The 15,896-nt window shown below is 30.8% G+C and overlaps 1 protein-coding gene across 1 annotated transcript in view; it reads right to left on the bottom strand.

Moving 5' to 3' along the window:
- The window catches only part of LOC101496857 (phosphoenolpyruvate carboxylase 4), an 8,722-nt gene extending 3,139 nt beyond the window's left edge, over nucleotides 1–5,583 (bottom strand). Inside the window, exons 1-15 of the mRNA XM_004496157.4 lie at nucleotides 5,287–5,583; nucleotides 4,859–5,022; nucleotides 4,456–4,570; nucleotides 4,102–4,179; nucleotides 3,923–3,991; nucleotides 3,751–3,829; nucleotides 3,558–3,634; nucleotides 3,377–3,472; nucleotides 2,798–2,936; nucleotides 2,118–2,231; nucleotides 1,794–1,846; nucleotides 1,449–1,718; nucleotides 1,202–1,327; nucleotides 1,017–1,118; nucleotides 798–946 (exon numbers count right to left, since the gene is read on the bottom strand). Of these exons, the coding sequence (XP_004496214.1) occupies nucleotides 798–946; nucleotides 1,017–1,118; nucleotides 1,202–1,327; nucleotides 1,449–1,718; nucleotides 1,794–1,846; nucleotides 2,118–2,231; nucleotides 2,798–2,936; nucleotides 3,377–3,472; nucleotides 3,558–3,634; nucleotides 3,751–3,829; nucleotides 3,923–3,991; nucleotides 4,102–4,179; nucleotides 4,456–4,570; nucleotides 4,859–5,022; nucleotides 5,287–5,442 (1,787 nt within the window). The 5' untranslated portion in view covers nucleotides 5,443–5,583. The remainder of the gene's footprint in view (nucleotides 1–797; nucleotides 947–1,016; nucleotides 1,119–1,201; nucleotides 1,328–1,448; nucleotides 1,719–1,793; nucleotides 1,847–2,117; nucleotides 2,232–2,797; nucleotides 2,937–3,376; nucleotides 3,473–3,557; nucleotides 3,635–3,750; nucleotides 3,830–3,922; nucleotides 3,992–4,101; nucleotides 4,180–4,455; nucleotides 4,571–4,858; nucleotides 5,023–5,286) is intronic.
- Nucleotides 5,584–15,896: the final 10,313 nt, after the last annotated feature.

Below are 15,896 nucleotides of genomic sequence, written 5' to 3'. Positions count from 1 at the left end.
CAGGAACCTAAAAAAAAATCAAAATGGCAATCAGAAACAGCCAGGAACATTGAAATGATCACAAGTAGTTGAACTATTGATTACTTTAGAACACCACTAGTTGAAAACTTTGGCTGCATTTTCAGAAATAATTGAGACATCGAAATTAGATATTTATAGCCATAATTAGAATTTGAAAAAAGTGCACAAAATAAAACAGAAAAGGATTGGAATGATGCAGCAGATCAAGGTTTTTTTCATTTGAATAAAAATTTAGTTTGGTTCTATGATGATTAATACATCAAAATGGTCTATTAATATTACTTCAATTGGGTCTTTCGATGTCAATTTTCACATTGAATCGATTCTCCAATATTATAACTTCGAAATTTGACAGATTATTTTTTATGTATTTGTTATTGAAAGATGGAATTGATGATATGGGGAATCTTTGGATGAGCAATGAGGGTGTTTTTGTCAGCAAAATAGGAAATTTAATACTTAAGTTTCTCAACGAGTGTTGGTAACTGTAATTCCCAGAAGAAAAAACAAATTCGGGGTCCCCGGGTGGGACTAAAAAGAAGGTTCCTATTCCACCCTTCAACCCAAAGGATTACAAATACACAATTGTGGTTATACAACTAGTCAAGATTCACGGAATCATATAGAAATTAAAAAAGAATATTCTTCCTTTTCAACTCTGATTTTAACATCCTTCCTTTTCTAAAATAGACACAATAGCTTCCCGACCCGACAAGATATACAGCTAACAGCTTATTAAACAAGTGCTTAGTATACTAAAAACTCTTAATTTTCTCACCTCTATACTAACAGGAACTAGTGGCCTCTTCCCTTTGAGTTCTCTTGTTAAGAATTCCAGTTTCTTTTCTTCATCCCATTCACTGTAAGTACCCATATCCAAATACATTGTAATTGCATCAAGCGTTTCGGCATGTCTCCCAGATTCCTGTAAAATGGCTAGTTTCAGGTCATAGTTGATTACTCAAGCAATGATAAACATAGAAGATAAATCAGACCTGGCGTAAGTCAAGCTTCATTAAAACCATTCCAAAGGTAGCAACTCTACGAATGAGATCAGCAAGTCGACCATCAGCTAGCACCCCAGATCCACATGATTGCTGAAGACATGGAGAGTTAAATAGCAATGGTGGAGTGTGGACAGAACAACCCTTCGGGGAAAAGAGGGAAGCAGAAAGAATACCAGAGATTCATAACAGAGGAGCAGAGGTTCCAAAAGCTGGTCAGCTGTTTCATAATAATCCAAAGGATCATAATCACATGCAACATCCTCAAGAAGAAGTTCTAACCGTCTACGGCTTTTTTCAAGCTGAACACAAAATGCATGCATTTATTAGAATGACGATTTCAATTTCAAATTGCTAGCTTACAACGGAGAAGATGTACGATTTTTTAAGTGCTCATCACTGGAATTCAATCTGAAGCAATACCTTATCCTTTACATTTCCCAGGACAACTCTATAAGGAGCAATTCCAGGAAGTTGAGGGAGCTGTGGTTCTAAAAGCTTCTGAAAAGTGGACTTTCCTGTTTGGGATTCTGTAAACAATTTCCTCTGCGAAAGTGGTTGACTGGAATTGAAAGTAGGAGAAGATGGAATTGCAGCTGAAGCAGCACTGGAATTTGCGGAACCTGTTACTGATACTTGAATACTGGGATTTCCATTTGTAAATGCACTTGAACTTGGAGAAATCCCACCATCCTATCGATAAAAAAATATACATTATCTAGCATGCTAGGAGAATTCAGAAATCCCACAATCACTGAAATGATCTACCTTGTGATCAGGTCCTGGAATGTCAAGTCTAGGATGCTGAGATTCGCCATTTTCTACATGAAGAACATAATGAATTAAATATATCCTCCTTCCTCATGCATAACAAAATAGAAGTTATGTTTAGGATTGGAGGGATTCCTAATATTCATTTTTCAATGCAATCAGAAAGGGGCATTATTCAACTGGTCATTAGAGTGTCAGAAGAACAAAAGAAAATAAAAAATAAAAAAACTGTGAGGTTCTAGAAAACAAAAAAAATTGATATCAGAGACATACTGTATGCTCAAATAACTAGACAGAAATAATAAAAACTATTATGTGTACCAGCGAAAGAGGGTAAATGGGGTAAATGAGCTCTAGCTGGAAGTTGTGTTGGAAGTGATTGACTTCTATTCATGGATTGATTCCAACTCTCGCGGCGATTCTCATCTTTAGCTTCTGTCAAGGAAGGAGTGACCATCAACTCTTAGAAGTGGATAATAATGGTATCAAACATAATTATGAAATATAACAGTAACTACTAATAGAGCAGTTCCTAGAGAAATATCAAGCCCCACGGCATCACCAAATAGAATAGATATCTATGCTACAGTCTAGTTCATATCAAACATCTTAACATTTTTTCACTGTATTAAACCAAAACATCAGAAAAAACTCTCAGAAAACCATGCATGAAGCCAGTTGGAGCAATTCTTATGTCATCAAATTAGATGAGATTTGATAAAAGAAGTCCAATTTTTTGTGTGATACTTCAGAAGAAAGATGTGAACTAGTTAGGCTTTGAAGTGAACATTTATGGTTGCCGCTTGTATGGTATCTAACAAATCAAAGTAACAAGATTGAACTGGACTGTTATTGAAACAATCAAATCTGCATGTGCACAAGGAGTCTATGTTACTTTTGACGAACAGTGCTTGGTAGTTACATGATAGAAAACAAAGGTGACTGCTAAGCCCATTGGCATCAAGAAGGATCTCGCCAAAAATAAAATTCAACTGACAAACCTTCTAGAATTTCATGTGCCAGTCTTGACATCCTATCACTGCACCGATTCATAGATAGCTCGAATCTGAGGCTATCCACTTCCCTAATATAGAGGTCAATCGCCATCCATCTAGATAGAAGGGAAACAGCTTTTGTGACCTGAGGAACAAAAAGAGAAACATGTATCCAACCCAAGGTTGGACAAAACATTAGAGTGATTTGATGATATTGTTTAATTGCAGACAACAGATTTCATTAAGTGAAACAGAAAAGAACATCCTGGTACAACCACAAGAAAACTATTAAAATAAGTATTCAATCGAATTAAGCATTAAAGTTTCATTTGACAAAACCACATGTGATACATTCAAATTGTCAACTGATATAATTACATTACAGAAGAATGTGGTTTCACTGTTGGAGAAGTTCTCAACCATTAAAAATACTCCAGCTTTTCATGAGAAGAAAATTCACATATAGTGTGTTTGGTTTGGCGTTATCTCCCAAAAACATGGCTTTGAAGATCCCAATACAAAACCAACCATGCACTTGGTAAAGTACAGACAGTGTGCACTTGGATGCATGTTAAAAGAGCTCACCTTTGCCGTCACGTTTGGATTTCCATCTCTATCACCTCCCATCCAAGTTCCAAACTTTATGGGAGTGCAAGTCAGTGGAAGTGGCTTTCCTGTATGCTGCAACACAAGGGACGATAGATTGTATTGCAAATCTTAAAAAGAAAAACTACAGCTAATTGACTATGAAGTAAAGATGATAGACCTTCTTTAAAGCATTGCTGACTCGACGTAAATAATGAGGAACAGCTTTCCAGAGTGACTGCTCCACTATATTTAAACCTGATAATTAAAAACATAAACAATCAGTTTTTATATGCCATATTATTATGATTATTCTCTCTTCCTGTGAACCAGAAGAGCTGACATATATGATACTTGATACTCAAGAAGCTTACCAGCTCTAGCTTCATCAACTGGAGTGGGTTTTTGGCGCCTAAGCTCATCTGTCTGCCATATTGAAGTTATCTCTCTCACCTGCCAAATCAATATGACATATGAGAATGGAAGAAATATTACCAAGAAAAGGAATTACCACTTAAGAGTTAAAATATAGTAGAGCAGAAATACCAGATCTTCGATCAGCATTTCTCGATCTTCAGGACTAAGATCAGGCCGATCATTATAATCCAAAAGATGCTACATGGTGGGGGGGATTAGTTAGAGACATATGCTTATATGGTATTTGAATCTGAAAACTTCAAGCCAATTGGAATTTTTTTAATGGCCAAACAGAGTCAAAAACTCACAGCAATTCTAATGTGTTTGTACTGCAGCGTACGGCGGTTAATTTGTGTGGGATGAGCTGTAAGAACAATTTCAACCTCCTGAAACAACAGAAATTAAATAAAAAAAATTAAATTCAAAATGTAAAAGAAACTGGAGTACTGGTTGAAACACCAGCAATATAAATATTACATTCCAAATAAACAAGAAAAGAGTTATCCAGAACAAAAATAATTAAAGATTTGAAAAGTTCAAAACTTAGATAAGATTCCACAATTTTCAAAAATCCAAGGAAGCAATATAGTGAAAATGGAAGATAACTTTCTTCCATGCTTCTCAGCATATGCAGATAGAAATAAAAAGAACAAAAAAAGAACCTGCTTGCAGACAGTGTTATAAAGATCGTCCGGGGAAACTCCACCCTGCACAAGCTGGTTAAATACATCATCACAAGATTTTGAAATTTGTGCCATATTCCCTCCTTTACGAACCCTGCAAAAACACAATTTCTGTAAGAGATTACCTCACTTTTTGTGCGTGTTTGGAATCACAGTGAGTATGACGAAATCACCGTAACAATGTGATTTTGTTGAAGCTACAATGCATAACTATTGAAAAACATACGCACACCGTAATTCTGCCAAACTTACCGTTAATTCAAACATGCTAAGTATCTAGTAGCAAGAATGAATTTTGAAATTCGGAAAGTAGTAATTACAAGCTAACATAACAATTAGAGTTATAAAGAACAATAGTATATAGTTAGTGATGGATTGTTACCTATGGTGAGTTTCAGCTATACCCATCATAGTAAGATAATGGCTGAAAGCACGAGCAAGAGTGAAAGCTTCTTGCAGTGTCATCTTTGACAACTCTGAAGCCAATTGCTTCTCAAGTAGCTCAGCCATGTCTACAATACCTGCTTGCCTCATATTACAAGCACTCTGCCAAAAATTAGAAACCCCAATATGTTACTCAATTTCCACATCCATCCATTATCACTAAACTATTCATATAATTTGAATTCCCATCACATAACATGCATCAACAATAGTAACTAACTGAGTCCACTAAAAACAGTGATTTTTTTGTTGTTGAGAAAAATAAAAAATAAAAAGGCAAAATCCTATAAAAAGAAACAGATGGAAAAGTAGTGAATTTTTAAAGAAGCAAAAGTGAAAAGTTATATATATTTTTGTTTTGAAAACCTGAGCAAGGACTCGAATCCTTTCGAGTTTGTCAACGAAGGTGGTACCAACTTCACGGTGGAGAATGTCGTTGAGAAGATTACCGAGCAACCTGCAATCATCATCGAAATTCTGAAAGGAAATTTCCTCAGCAATATCATCTGTTGTGTCCGTCATTGTGTGAACCAGAAGAACTCTGAACAAACACACCTAGTAGTAGTATCTTTATAACAGTGAAATGAAACAACGAGACACGGAGAAACGATGATGCTAAGAAAGAAAGAAAGAAAGAAAGAAAGAGAGAGTGTCGTGTGGGACCAAAACAATCACTCATGTAGTGTGATATGTCGCTGTTTTCTTTTTTAGTCTAAATTTAAATTACTCATTTCTTAATTTTTCTTTATCTCAAAATACTTATCGTTTTATTTAATTATTTTTTATTAATATATATTTTAAGAAAAAAAAGTAGTGGTGTGGGGTATAAAGATGGTACTGATGTCCAGCGATAATTTATGACCTCGTAACTGTATCTATCACTCGCTTCATGTGATTCCACGGATCTTTTACTAGAAACTAAGGATATTCCGTGACTCACCCCTACCCGATTCCCAATATGCTTCATCCATTTTGCTTAACTGCAATGCAATGCCATGGAATCCGAATTCCTCACTACCCTACTCCTTTTAATAAATTAACTATGCGTTCAGTACTCTTAGGAATTGTTTTTTTAGATAAAAAAGGTAATGAGACTCCTATCCAAGTAGCAATTATTGTCTTTACATGTAGAGATTATAGATCTATTTGTATTGTTTTGATATTTTTAATTGATAGAGTAATTTTAAATACATTTTAAGTAATAAAAAATGTCAAAATATGACGTATACATAAAATTGATGATAAATTTCATACAAATAATTTAGTTGTTCACATTGAAAATAATATTGTTAATTATTATAAATTTAACAATAGATTAATTTTACTCTTTAATATTTTTCAACGTACAGATTTTTTTTACATATTAGTGTTACTCTCAATAAGTTAATTCACAGTAAATAATGACAACCATAAAGATAAATTGTTTGAATCCTTAAATTATCAACATTAAGTAACCAATTGTTGCTCCAAATATCGATGGAACCAGTGTGATCAATCTTCCAATGGTGTCCTTCAACTAGCACTATCCGACAATACTAGATATTACACCATATATATATAGCTTGAGTTGTGTCTAATAGTGGCATCCAAGAAGTATCTATTACGAAAGTTCATGGAAGCTCATGCCACCCACTATTGCTAGATTGAAAACATATAGATCATGGAAGCTCATGCCGTGCCACCCACTATTTTCTCATGATCAATTTATCTCAACATATCCAATTAATTAATCTTCTACCTCCTTTTATTAGAACCCCACCAAAAATATTTTACCATCTTTTGAATATCCTTCTCTATTGAATTAGGGAGAAAAAGACATTAATGCAAAAAGACGGGATAACTTATATCACATATTTAAGTAGAACCTCTCTACCAACTTCAGAAAGCATTTGGTTCCTCCAACTAATATTTCTCTTTTATATTATATCTTTTATATAATTAAAGATAGATCTTTTGCATGTGCCGGTGATAGAGAGAATGCAAAGATATTTACTTGTGCCAACGTTGATTAGAACATTTAAAATACTTGATATAGTGATACTCATTATCTCGTCCACATTTCGAGTAAGATATTATGCATATTGAAAGATTTCCCTGATGCTTGGGAATAAATGGATAACATATTTTGAACTACATTAATCTTCCTTTTGTTAGTATGAAAAAATAAAGGATTATCAAGCGAACAAGTGTGAAATAATGTGCTCTACAACAAACTTCCATACCATGGAGAAGATTTTAATACAGTGAGACTTTCAACGCATAAAATGAATAAATAATTGCCTTGTCTCAAAGCCAATTTAATATGTTTGCATGCAATTATATTATTTATGATTTTTAGAATGTTTAATTATCAGAAGTGTTTTGATTTAATCACAGTTAAAATAATATTTTTTTTTTCTTTAGTATAAACACAACTTGACCCATATAGTTGATGACAAATATTAGATGTTAATTAGTTTGGTTTGATTTTTCCATAAAAGACAAATATTAGATGCTAATTTTTTTTTTACATAGTATTATAATTCTATAAAATATATTATATAATATTGTATATTATTGGATTTTTTTAATCTTATTTTGTAAAAAGTGTTTGAATCGGATCAAATTTCATATTTTTTTTATAAATATATTTCAAATCTATTAAATCATATAAAATTTTTGATACTTATGGAATGAAATTTAAGGTTTCTAAATATGGTGAAGAAATTGGAAAATGCCTACAGGTGGGGTGATGAGAGATGGGTTTCGACTTTCGAATTCAATGCTAAATGTTAAAAATGACTTATTGTTATTTTTTCATGATTTTGATTCCACCCTTTATTCTATTCCTTATCATTCAGACCTTTAGAATATGGTATTTTCCTTATATCAATAATAATCATTTTATCATACTCTTTGCCGGATTTGTTGCTATGAGTTTCAGTAGTGAGAGTTGACAATGCAAAAGTGGGGAAAATAAATGTTTCATTAGACCAAAAAGTTGGAAGAGAAGTTTAATGACAGCATTTTTTTTTTTTTGAAAAAGCAAAAGCATTTCGTCATGTGGAATGTTGATTGTGGAAAAGCCTACAAGGTTTGCCATCTCATTACTACTACCTCAAGTAATTAAATTTACCAATCTTTGTGAGATGTGAAAAACCTAATGGAGTTTTATATCGGGGGTAAGACTAACTTGTAGGCATCAAACCTGGAAAGCTTACACTTTCCACTATTTATTCTGGTAAGACTAACTTGATATTTATTCTGGTTTCATATTGCACATTCCCCCCCATGGAGATGAGTGGAATTCTTCTAGAAGGAATGCCTGCTGATTTTGCAGACAATAGCATCCTGCCTTATTGCCATAACCAGCTTCAGTTAAAAGAGAACCCAGGGTGTGAATTTTCTTATCATCTATGACAACAACTAACACTAAACCAGCCACCACTTCCTAAATCTTTACTATTTCATTTTATGAAAGACATGATTTGACTTTGACGTTTCCAATCATTACTATGCCAATTTGGAAGGCCGAAATATAAAATACCAATTCTGACTTTCAATTCCGGTATTCCTTTTTTTTTTTATAGACTTTCTATAAGCTTGAAACTATGAAATCATAAACCTTGCGCCTATCATTTTGTTGATAACTACTGTCAAAAAAATTCATTTATTTGGATTACTTTTATCAAATTTTATGTGGTTTAAATTTAATATTCTGTGATTAAACTATTGTCTGCTTGGGGTTTCATGTTATGTTAAATTTAGAATCATCAAATCAAACTTGGTAGTTGGTAACAATAAGCGGATTTATAAATGAGACCAATAAATTCTATATTCATGTTGTCCTATTACATGTGCACAATGCATTTTTTCTCTATATTAACATCTTGTCTTACTACATGTTTTCCATTTCGGTCTTAGAAAGCTACAATGAGCAAACTAACATTGTTCTGGATGCAATATATGTGGGTGGGTGTTAGGTTTTTTAACTTCATTTTTTTTAATCTATTATAAACTTCAAAGTGTGAAATGGTGTTTCTGAATTTCAACAAGAAGTTTGAGAGATCTTTTTTCACTCATGAATAAGAAGTTTCCACAATAGGCTTGTAAACTCATCTTGAGTTGGGGCACAAATTTACCTTATATTTTGATGATATGTCTCTGATAGCGTAACATTTTGATTGTCAAATAACTTGTTTTTACGTGCATGCAAGTTGGACTTAGGAAAAGTTCTGGTTCCTTCTCTTCGCTCGTAACAGAGTTCGTGAATTTGCTTTAGTACCACAAGTTTGGTTCTGAGATTTTATTGCAAATATTCTGCTGTGTTTGGCATCTTTTCTTGTACAACATGTCTCTTATGTATAGCTATTAGGTGCTGCTCAGTGCTGATGCCTGATGGTAAACTTGGGAGCAAAGTACGAATCGGCCTTTCTTTTTCTGGTTTTGGTATGTGAATTCTTATTGTCTGGCTATAACACATGATTGAGGTCTTTTCAACTCTTCTTAAAAGATGGAGCGGAACTTTGTGACGCTGATGCTAGAGCTAAGATGATTTGGTAGTGCTGATTTTTTTCTTTGCTGCTACAAAGTGGTGGTTTTGTATTCTCGATGGAAACATCCTACAGTTTTAGAATTACCTTTTCTGGACAAATTAAAGTCCTTGTATCATTATTATGTGCTGCTCAACCTTGAACAAAGTGTCTTTGGCACAACTATCATTTACTGACAGGAAACAATGGGAGTATTCTACCTATTCCTGTGCGTATCTATATGAAAACTATGCTGGCCAACTATTGCTACCTAAGGTATGGTGATGTTATATGCTAAATCAATCTAAAAGGGAGGTGCTAATTGTCTAAAACAAAAGGATTATTCACATGAGTACGAGTAGAAACAGGGGAAATGTTAACATCATTACTAAGGGGAATAGAGATAGATGGAAAGGTGAGTAAATACAATCAATTATATAACTCAACTACACTAAACATCTTTTGAAAAAAGTTGACCTGTATAAAGTAATTTTTGGAATAACAAGTTACAAAACAGTTTGAAAAAGATGCAAGCCTAGGAACAAAAATGGGATTAGTGCTGAATTTAGGAATAAACAACACATTTTTGCACGCACTACGGGGCATCTGATATATTATTGATATTTACTATTTTGTTTTGTAGCATCTATCACTACAATGAATAGAAATATCATATCTATACAATTTTGAGCCTCAAGCCCTCCACAAAATAATGCTGTTAGAGCTTTTTCAAGGTTAGTTACATAGAGGAATTCTCGACAATCAGTTGTACTCTTTGTTCAATCTATCAGCAAATGATAGAAATTCTCAACACGAGATATAAATTGTAGGATTAAATATTATTTTAATTGAGCCTACTATTTTCAGCTTTTATAAGTGACGAATGCATAAAAAAAAACTTGATTGCATAAAAGTGCTTAACTTCTATGCAGCTTTTTTTTGCATAGTCATAAACTCGGTTAGTTACTTACCTGCTAGCACTATTCACAAAGAGCACCTTAAAAAGGTCTAACATCAACAAACCAAGACTTATCTTACTACGTGAAGTCTGAATTCGGACAAAAGAATCAAATGACGTCATAATACACTATTATGGTTCACATCTCTATTACGGATCAGATCTCGGAGTTCTAGCTAGATATATTTATTAATGACATAAATAAAATATTTCTCTCACCATGTCATTGTAAGTGTGTTCCTATGTTTGTGTACAACTCTTAAGAAAATAATTAATTAAGTCGATTTTAATAATAAAATAAGTTTTATTTAATAAAATATTAATATTAATAATAGTTAATGAAGTAATTAAATAAATTAAGATATAATAAATAAAAATATATTAATAAAAAATAATTAATAGATAAAATAATCAATAAATAACCAAATCCTTCAAAGAGACCGTTACAAATAGGTTATCACGAGTCCAAAATGCGCAACCTTTGTTATATTGTATAGCATTGACGAATGATACATTGTTTTGCAATAGGCGCACATAAAGTCAGCAAAGAAAACTGTAAACATATCTTTGAACTGAAGATATGCTATACTATTGTGCTACACCTAATGAAGTCAAGGCATAGATGTCGAAAAACGGATTTCTGCCCTTTTTATTTTTTATTTCATCTACCTTAGTAAATAAATAAAGCACAAATTTAATTGTAATTTAATTTTTTTTATTTTCATCGATTTATATAATTAGTTCTATTATTTTAAAATTCTCTATTTAACATTAATATTTTTTAATTTAAAAATTTAAAGAAAAGAAAAATCAAAATCAAAGAGATTCAAAAAACAAAATGATCAATTTCGTAAACAAATAAAATTAGAGAATAAAAAATACAATCATATCTAATAATAAATGCAAATCTAAATAAGAAGTTATCCAATATTTTTTTTAATTACTCTCTTCATATTTGTTAAAAATGGTGTTTGACTTAATTTCGCGCAACTGATTTGGTTAAAATTAAGATTATTTTACTCTAAGTGCAAATTTGATTAAAAGTAAACAAATATCTTTATATATTACAAATAAAATATTAATAATTTTTTTCACTAAACGGATGTTTGTTTGCACGTTGAGAAGGAAGGAAACGCACGTTCACACAAAGAAAGAAATTATAACTTCTGACATACCATGATTTTGGAACGCGAGTCCAAGCATAAAATCATCAATCCAAATATAGGCTAAAATCAATTTTGACACTCACCAAAGCGAGCCGAAACACCACAAATTTATGAACTTCCGTCCATCTTTCTAGTATTTCCATGGTAAGCTTTTAATTGAGAAGTTTCATAAAGCAAAATTTGAGGCACTATTTAATTCAATTTATTTTTCATTAACAAATGCAGCTAGGGGTCCTAAGTTTCCCTCAGCCTATAGTAGTCAAGGTGACAAATATCTCATTACCAGACAAAATTGAAATTTAATTGGTTTTAAAAGAAATTTTGTGCAACTATTGAAAGTATGAACTATATTCTAATAATTCCCTTGCTTTGAGGGATTCTCATGCATCGAAGTTGATATACAATTCCAATAACTTATTCTAATAATTCCCCTTCTTTGAGGGATTTACATTCATTGAAATTGATATACAATTCCAAGCACAGTTGGCAATAGTGAATGAAAATGCAAGATGCAGCTAGCCCCAAAATAATTGTTTTATAATTAATATGGACCCAATTTTAAGATTTCAGCCATAGCCATAGTTTGTCTCATTGGACTAATTACAAGTGTGACACCAGGTATGTGCCAAATATTATTAACTATATACAAAATAAATATGTCATATAATGCAAGATACATAGTTTTGAAGAAAACAAAAAGCTTTTATTAAGTGGAAGTTTCAAATATCACAAGTGAGTGGGCCAAGGCACACTCCTCAGTCCTCACGTCAAAGTTTTCTAAATTGCAACTTGGAAGACTTTGTGATTGAGATCTCCATTATTTCCTTTTTATGATACACATCTCTAAGAAAAGTTCCAAAAAATAACTTTTTTTATTTATGTACACTCACCATGAAGTCAAATATTACATCACATTAGACATAAGAGGCAAATGAAATAACTGGGAGTATATACTCACAATTTCAATTGAAAAAAATGACACACACACATATATATTAGTTCAAGAGTAAAATTAATAGTGAAAATTGAGACTCAAGATATATAAACCATTTGGATTAATTGATCATCATCAATTAAACATCAAAAAAACAATTGGACAATATACAATAACAATAATATTAATAATAATTAATTTTGTCAAAAACAACAACTACAACAATAATAAAATAATAACAAACGCCTCTCATACAAAGAAAAATGCACTAATATATTATAAACATATGCTTTATGTACAATATAATTAAGAAATTAGAATAATAGAGCTAAAGAAAATTCAGATCCTTTAAGGAGATTTAATTTAATAAAGGATCTAAATCCTTTTAGGCTCGGTATCAAATTGCAAACATTTGATCCTTACCATAAATTAAAAAGCCAAAAATTGAAGAACTAAATTAATCATGCAAAAAGAGGAGATTATTATTAAACTCAATTATGAGGTGTTGAATCCACCTCTGAGTTATGCCTCATTGAAGGACCTGAAGGTGGTATTCTCATTCCTTTGGGTAAGAAATTGAAAACCAAATCCGGATTATGCTTTCGCCTAATATGTTCTGTGTTTTCATTCATCTCCATCTTCATACTTGTAATTCCTATCCTTGTTGAAGAGCAAGAACCAACAAAAAGAAAGTAAACAAGGAGAAGAATTAGAGAAAATATATTGCATGAAAGATGCATGGATTTAGAATGTTGAGAATTAGTCATATGGAAGAAATAAGGATGTTTGATTCTTATTTGTAGGAAAAGGTTTAAGGAAGATGTTTTGGAGAGTTTTTCTTTTCTTTTTCCTTTTTTTTGGATAAATATTTCAATGTGAAGAAACTAAGAAAGTGGTTTCATATGTGGTTTGCAAATTGCATGGGAAATAATGAGAAAAAAACAAATGTAAAGGCTATTGAGTTTGAGATGAAGTGTAGGAAATTTAAATAAAAGTATTGAGGTGTACGCAAAAGAGACTATTGAAATTTCAATGTCAACGTTTGAAAATTAAAATTATTATTAAAAGAAAATAAAAGGATTTAATATTGGGGTAGAAGTACTAAGCTAGTATTTGTTGATGGCTGCGTTTGGACTTTGGATACCAAATTTATTGGCTTTAGGTGTATGAAAAAATGTCTTATTTATTGGTCAATGAGAATGATTTTTCACAATAAAACATGCCAAAGCGTGTGATTGTGAAACATTGAAATTTGAAAACTTTAGCACATGTTTGAAAGCCTATGAATTCGATAAGGATTGTCACCGTCACTATATGGTGAACAATTGTTTTCACTTTTCCCTCTATTTTACCAAATTTGGGAAATTAATGGTACCAATAATTAGAACAATAACTTGAACATGGCGTGTATGATATGCAGATATGTAGGTGGTCCTTATCTTCTTTGTTCTTTCTAATTTCGTAAGAAATCTTTAAAATAATAATTCTATATATTCGGTATATATTAAAAATAGAATAACACATTATACTACTTTGATTTTATTTAAAAGTGAAAGTAAATAAAATGCAATAAAAGAAGTTACTAGCTAGCTAGTATTTTGTTCCATTATGCTTAGTAGTTTATACACATATCAAACACTATCAAAATCTTGTTTCTTGTACAATGTAAAGTGTAGAATTTAATCACGGCAAGGATGACATTGTAGATGAGGGTGTGATTAATCGGTTTCTATGCAATAATTTGAGTCATATATGTATCATGCAAGTAATATAACTTTGAGAGTTAATGTGTATTAATGGGGGTGCAGTATATGTTGCTATTTTTTATTGATTATAAAATTAATTAAAGTCAGTTCATTTACTCTTTCTAACTCATTTAGTTAAATCTAATTATATCAATTGGCTAGTAATCTTTCAATATCCTACATTTATTTGGCTCATGAACTATATAAATGTAATAAATAATTTTTTAATCTATATTTTAGATCGATTAAGTTAGTCCTTTAATTATTTGCATAAAATGATGACTAATAAACTTGATAAATAAATAAAATGTTAAAAATTATTTATTATATTTTTATAGTTTAGAGATGAAAATTGAAATAGGAGATAGTTTCATATTTAAGAATCAGATTGAGGATTTATCTATTAGTTTTTTTCTTTGACATGAAAGTTTATCTATTTATTGGCATGATATAATTGAAACAGATGTGTAGTGTTCTTACATAATAAATTATCAAGTTTTTTTTTTTACAAAACATTACATTATTAAGTTAATCTATGTAGTATCACTATCACCAATTTAGTCTTTAAATTATATAAATATAATAAATAGCCCTTTTTATAGACAATAATAAAGAATCCTTAAAGTATATACAATTCACCGATTTAAATTTTGACATTTAAATATCAAAGATTAAAATGATAAACTTTTATATATTTTAGAAATTAAATTGATACATTTTATATACTTTAAAAAATATTCATTATTTATATATTTTAAAGGCTAGATTGTAAGAGTCGTAGTTTAACAATTAAATGATGATTTATAATTTTATTAGATTAATTTTTATGTACATATTATATAATATAATTTATTTTTTACATAAATATCTAATTAAATGACACCATAGTGTCACTTACTTATATTAATGTATAAAACATTTTCATTAAAATCTACAAAAAAATATTTAAATGCATATATACATATATAAAAAAAGAAATTACACCATGAGAATATACAAATTAAATCCTTAGATTTTTTTCGTGAAGAAACCAAAATTATTGAACTGGCTCTGCTCTCAATTTTTTTCATTACTAAAGTCTTTTAAGATTAAATGGAGAAAATCCCTACTTATTCACACTCACTCATATTTGTCGAGTTGCCAGCTATCGATGATTAAATGTCCATTTTCTTGTAGTACTAAAAAATATCATTATCGGGTGTTTATTTGGAAAGTGAAAAATATGGTGTGGCTTATGTTTTCCATATTAAAAGCCAATTATTTTGATGTATAGTAAGTAGTATATCTTTTGCGTGTGATGGACTTATAAAGCAAACAAATATTTTTGGGACCCACTAACTAATCCTTGGACACTCAACTTCTTCACACTAATCTCATTACTTAACTTTTATCCCATGTACGCTAACTCTATTTAATACTTTAAAATATATAAAAGCGGAATTATAATATATATATATATATAATTTACACTTTTCATTTTTTATTTATTATACTTTTATATTAATAATAGAACAAAAAAAATTAATTATAAACACATGTAACTCAGTGATTGAGTTAATATTTATCGAAAAAGTATTGAAGAAAATGTCATAAATTTGAACTCTATTGTTAACATTTTTCTCTCTTCACTAATTTATATATATATATATATATATATATATA

The sequence above is a fragment of the Cicer arietinum genome, chromosome 4 (genome assembly GCF_000331145.2).
Source record: "Cicer arietinum cultivar CDC Frontier isolate Library 1 chromosome 4, Cicar.CDCFrontier_v2.0, whole genome shotgun sequence".
Lineage (NCBI taxonomy): Eukaryota > Viridiplantae > Streptophyta > Magnoliopsida > Fabales > Fabaceae > Cicer > Cicer arietinum.
Note: the sequence above shows the minus strand (reverse complement) of the source record. Positions and strands in the feature narration are given on the sequence as shown.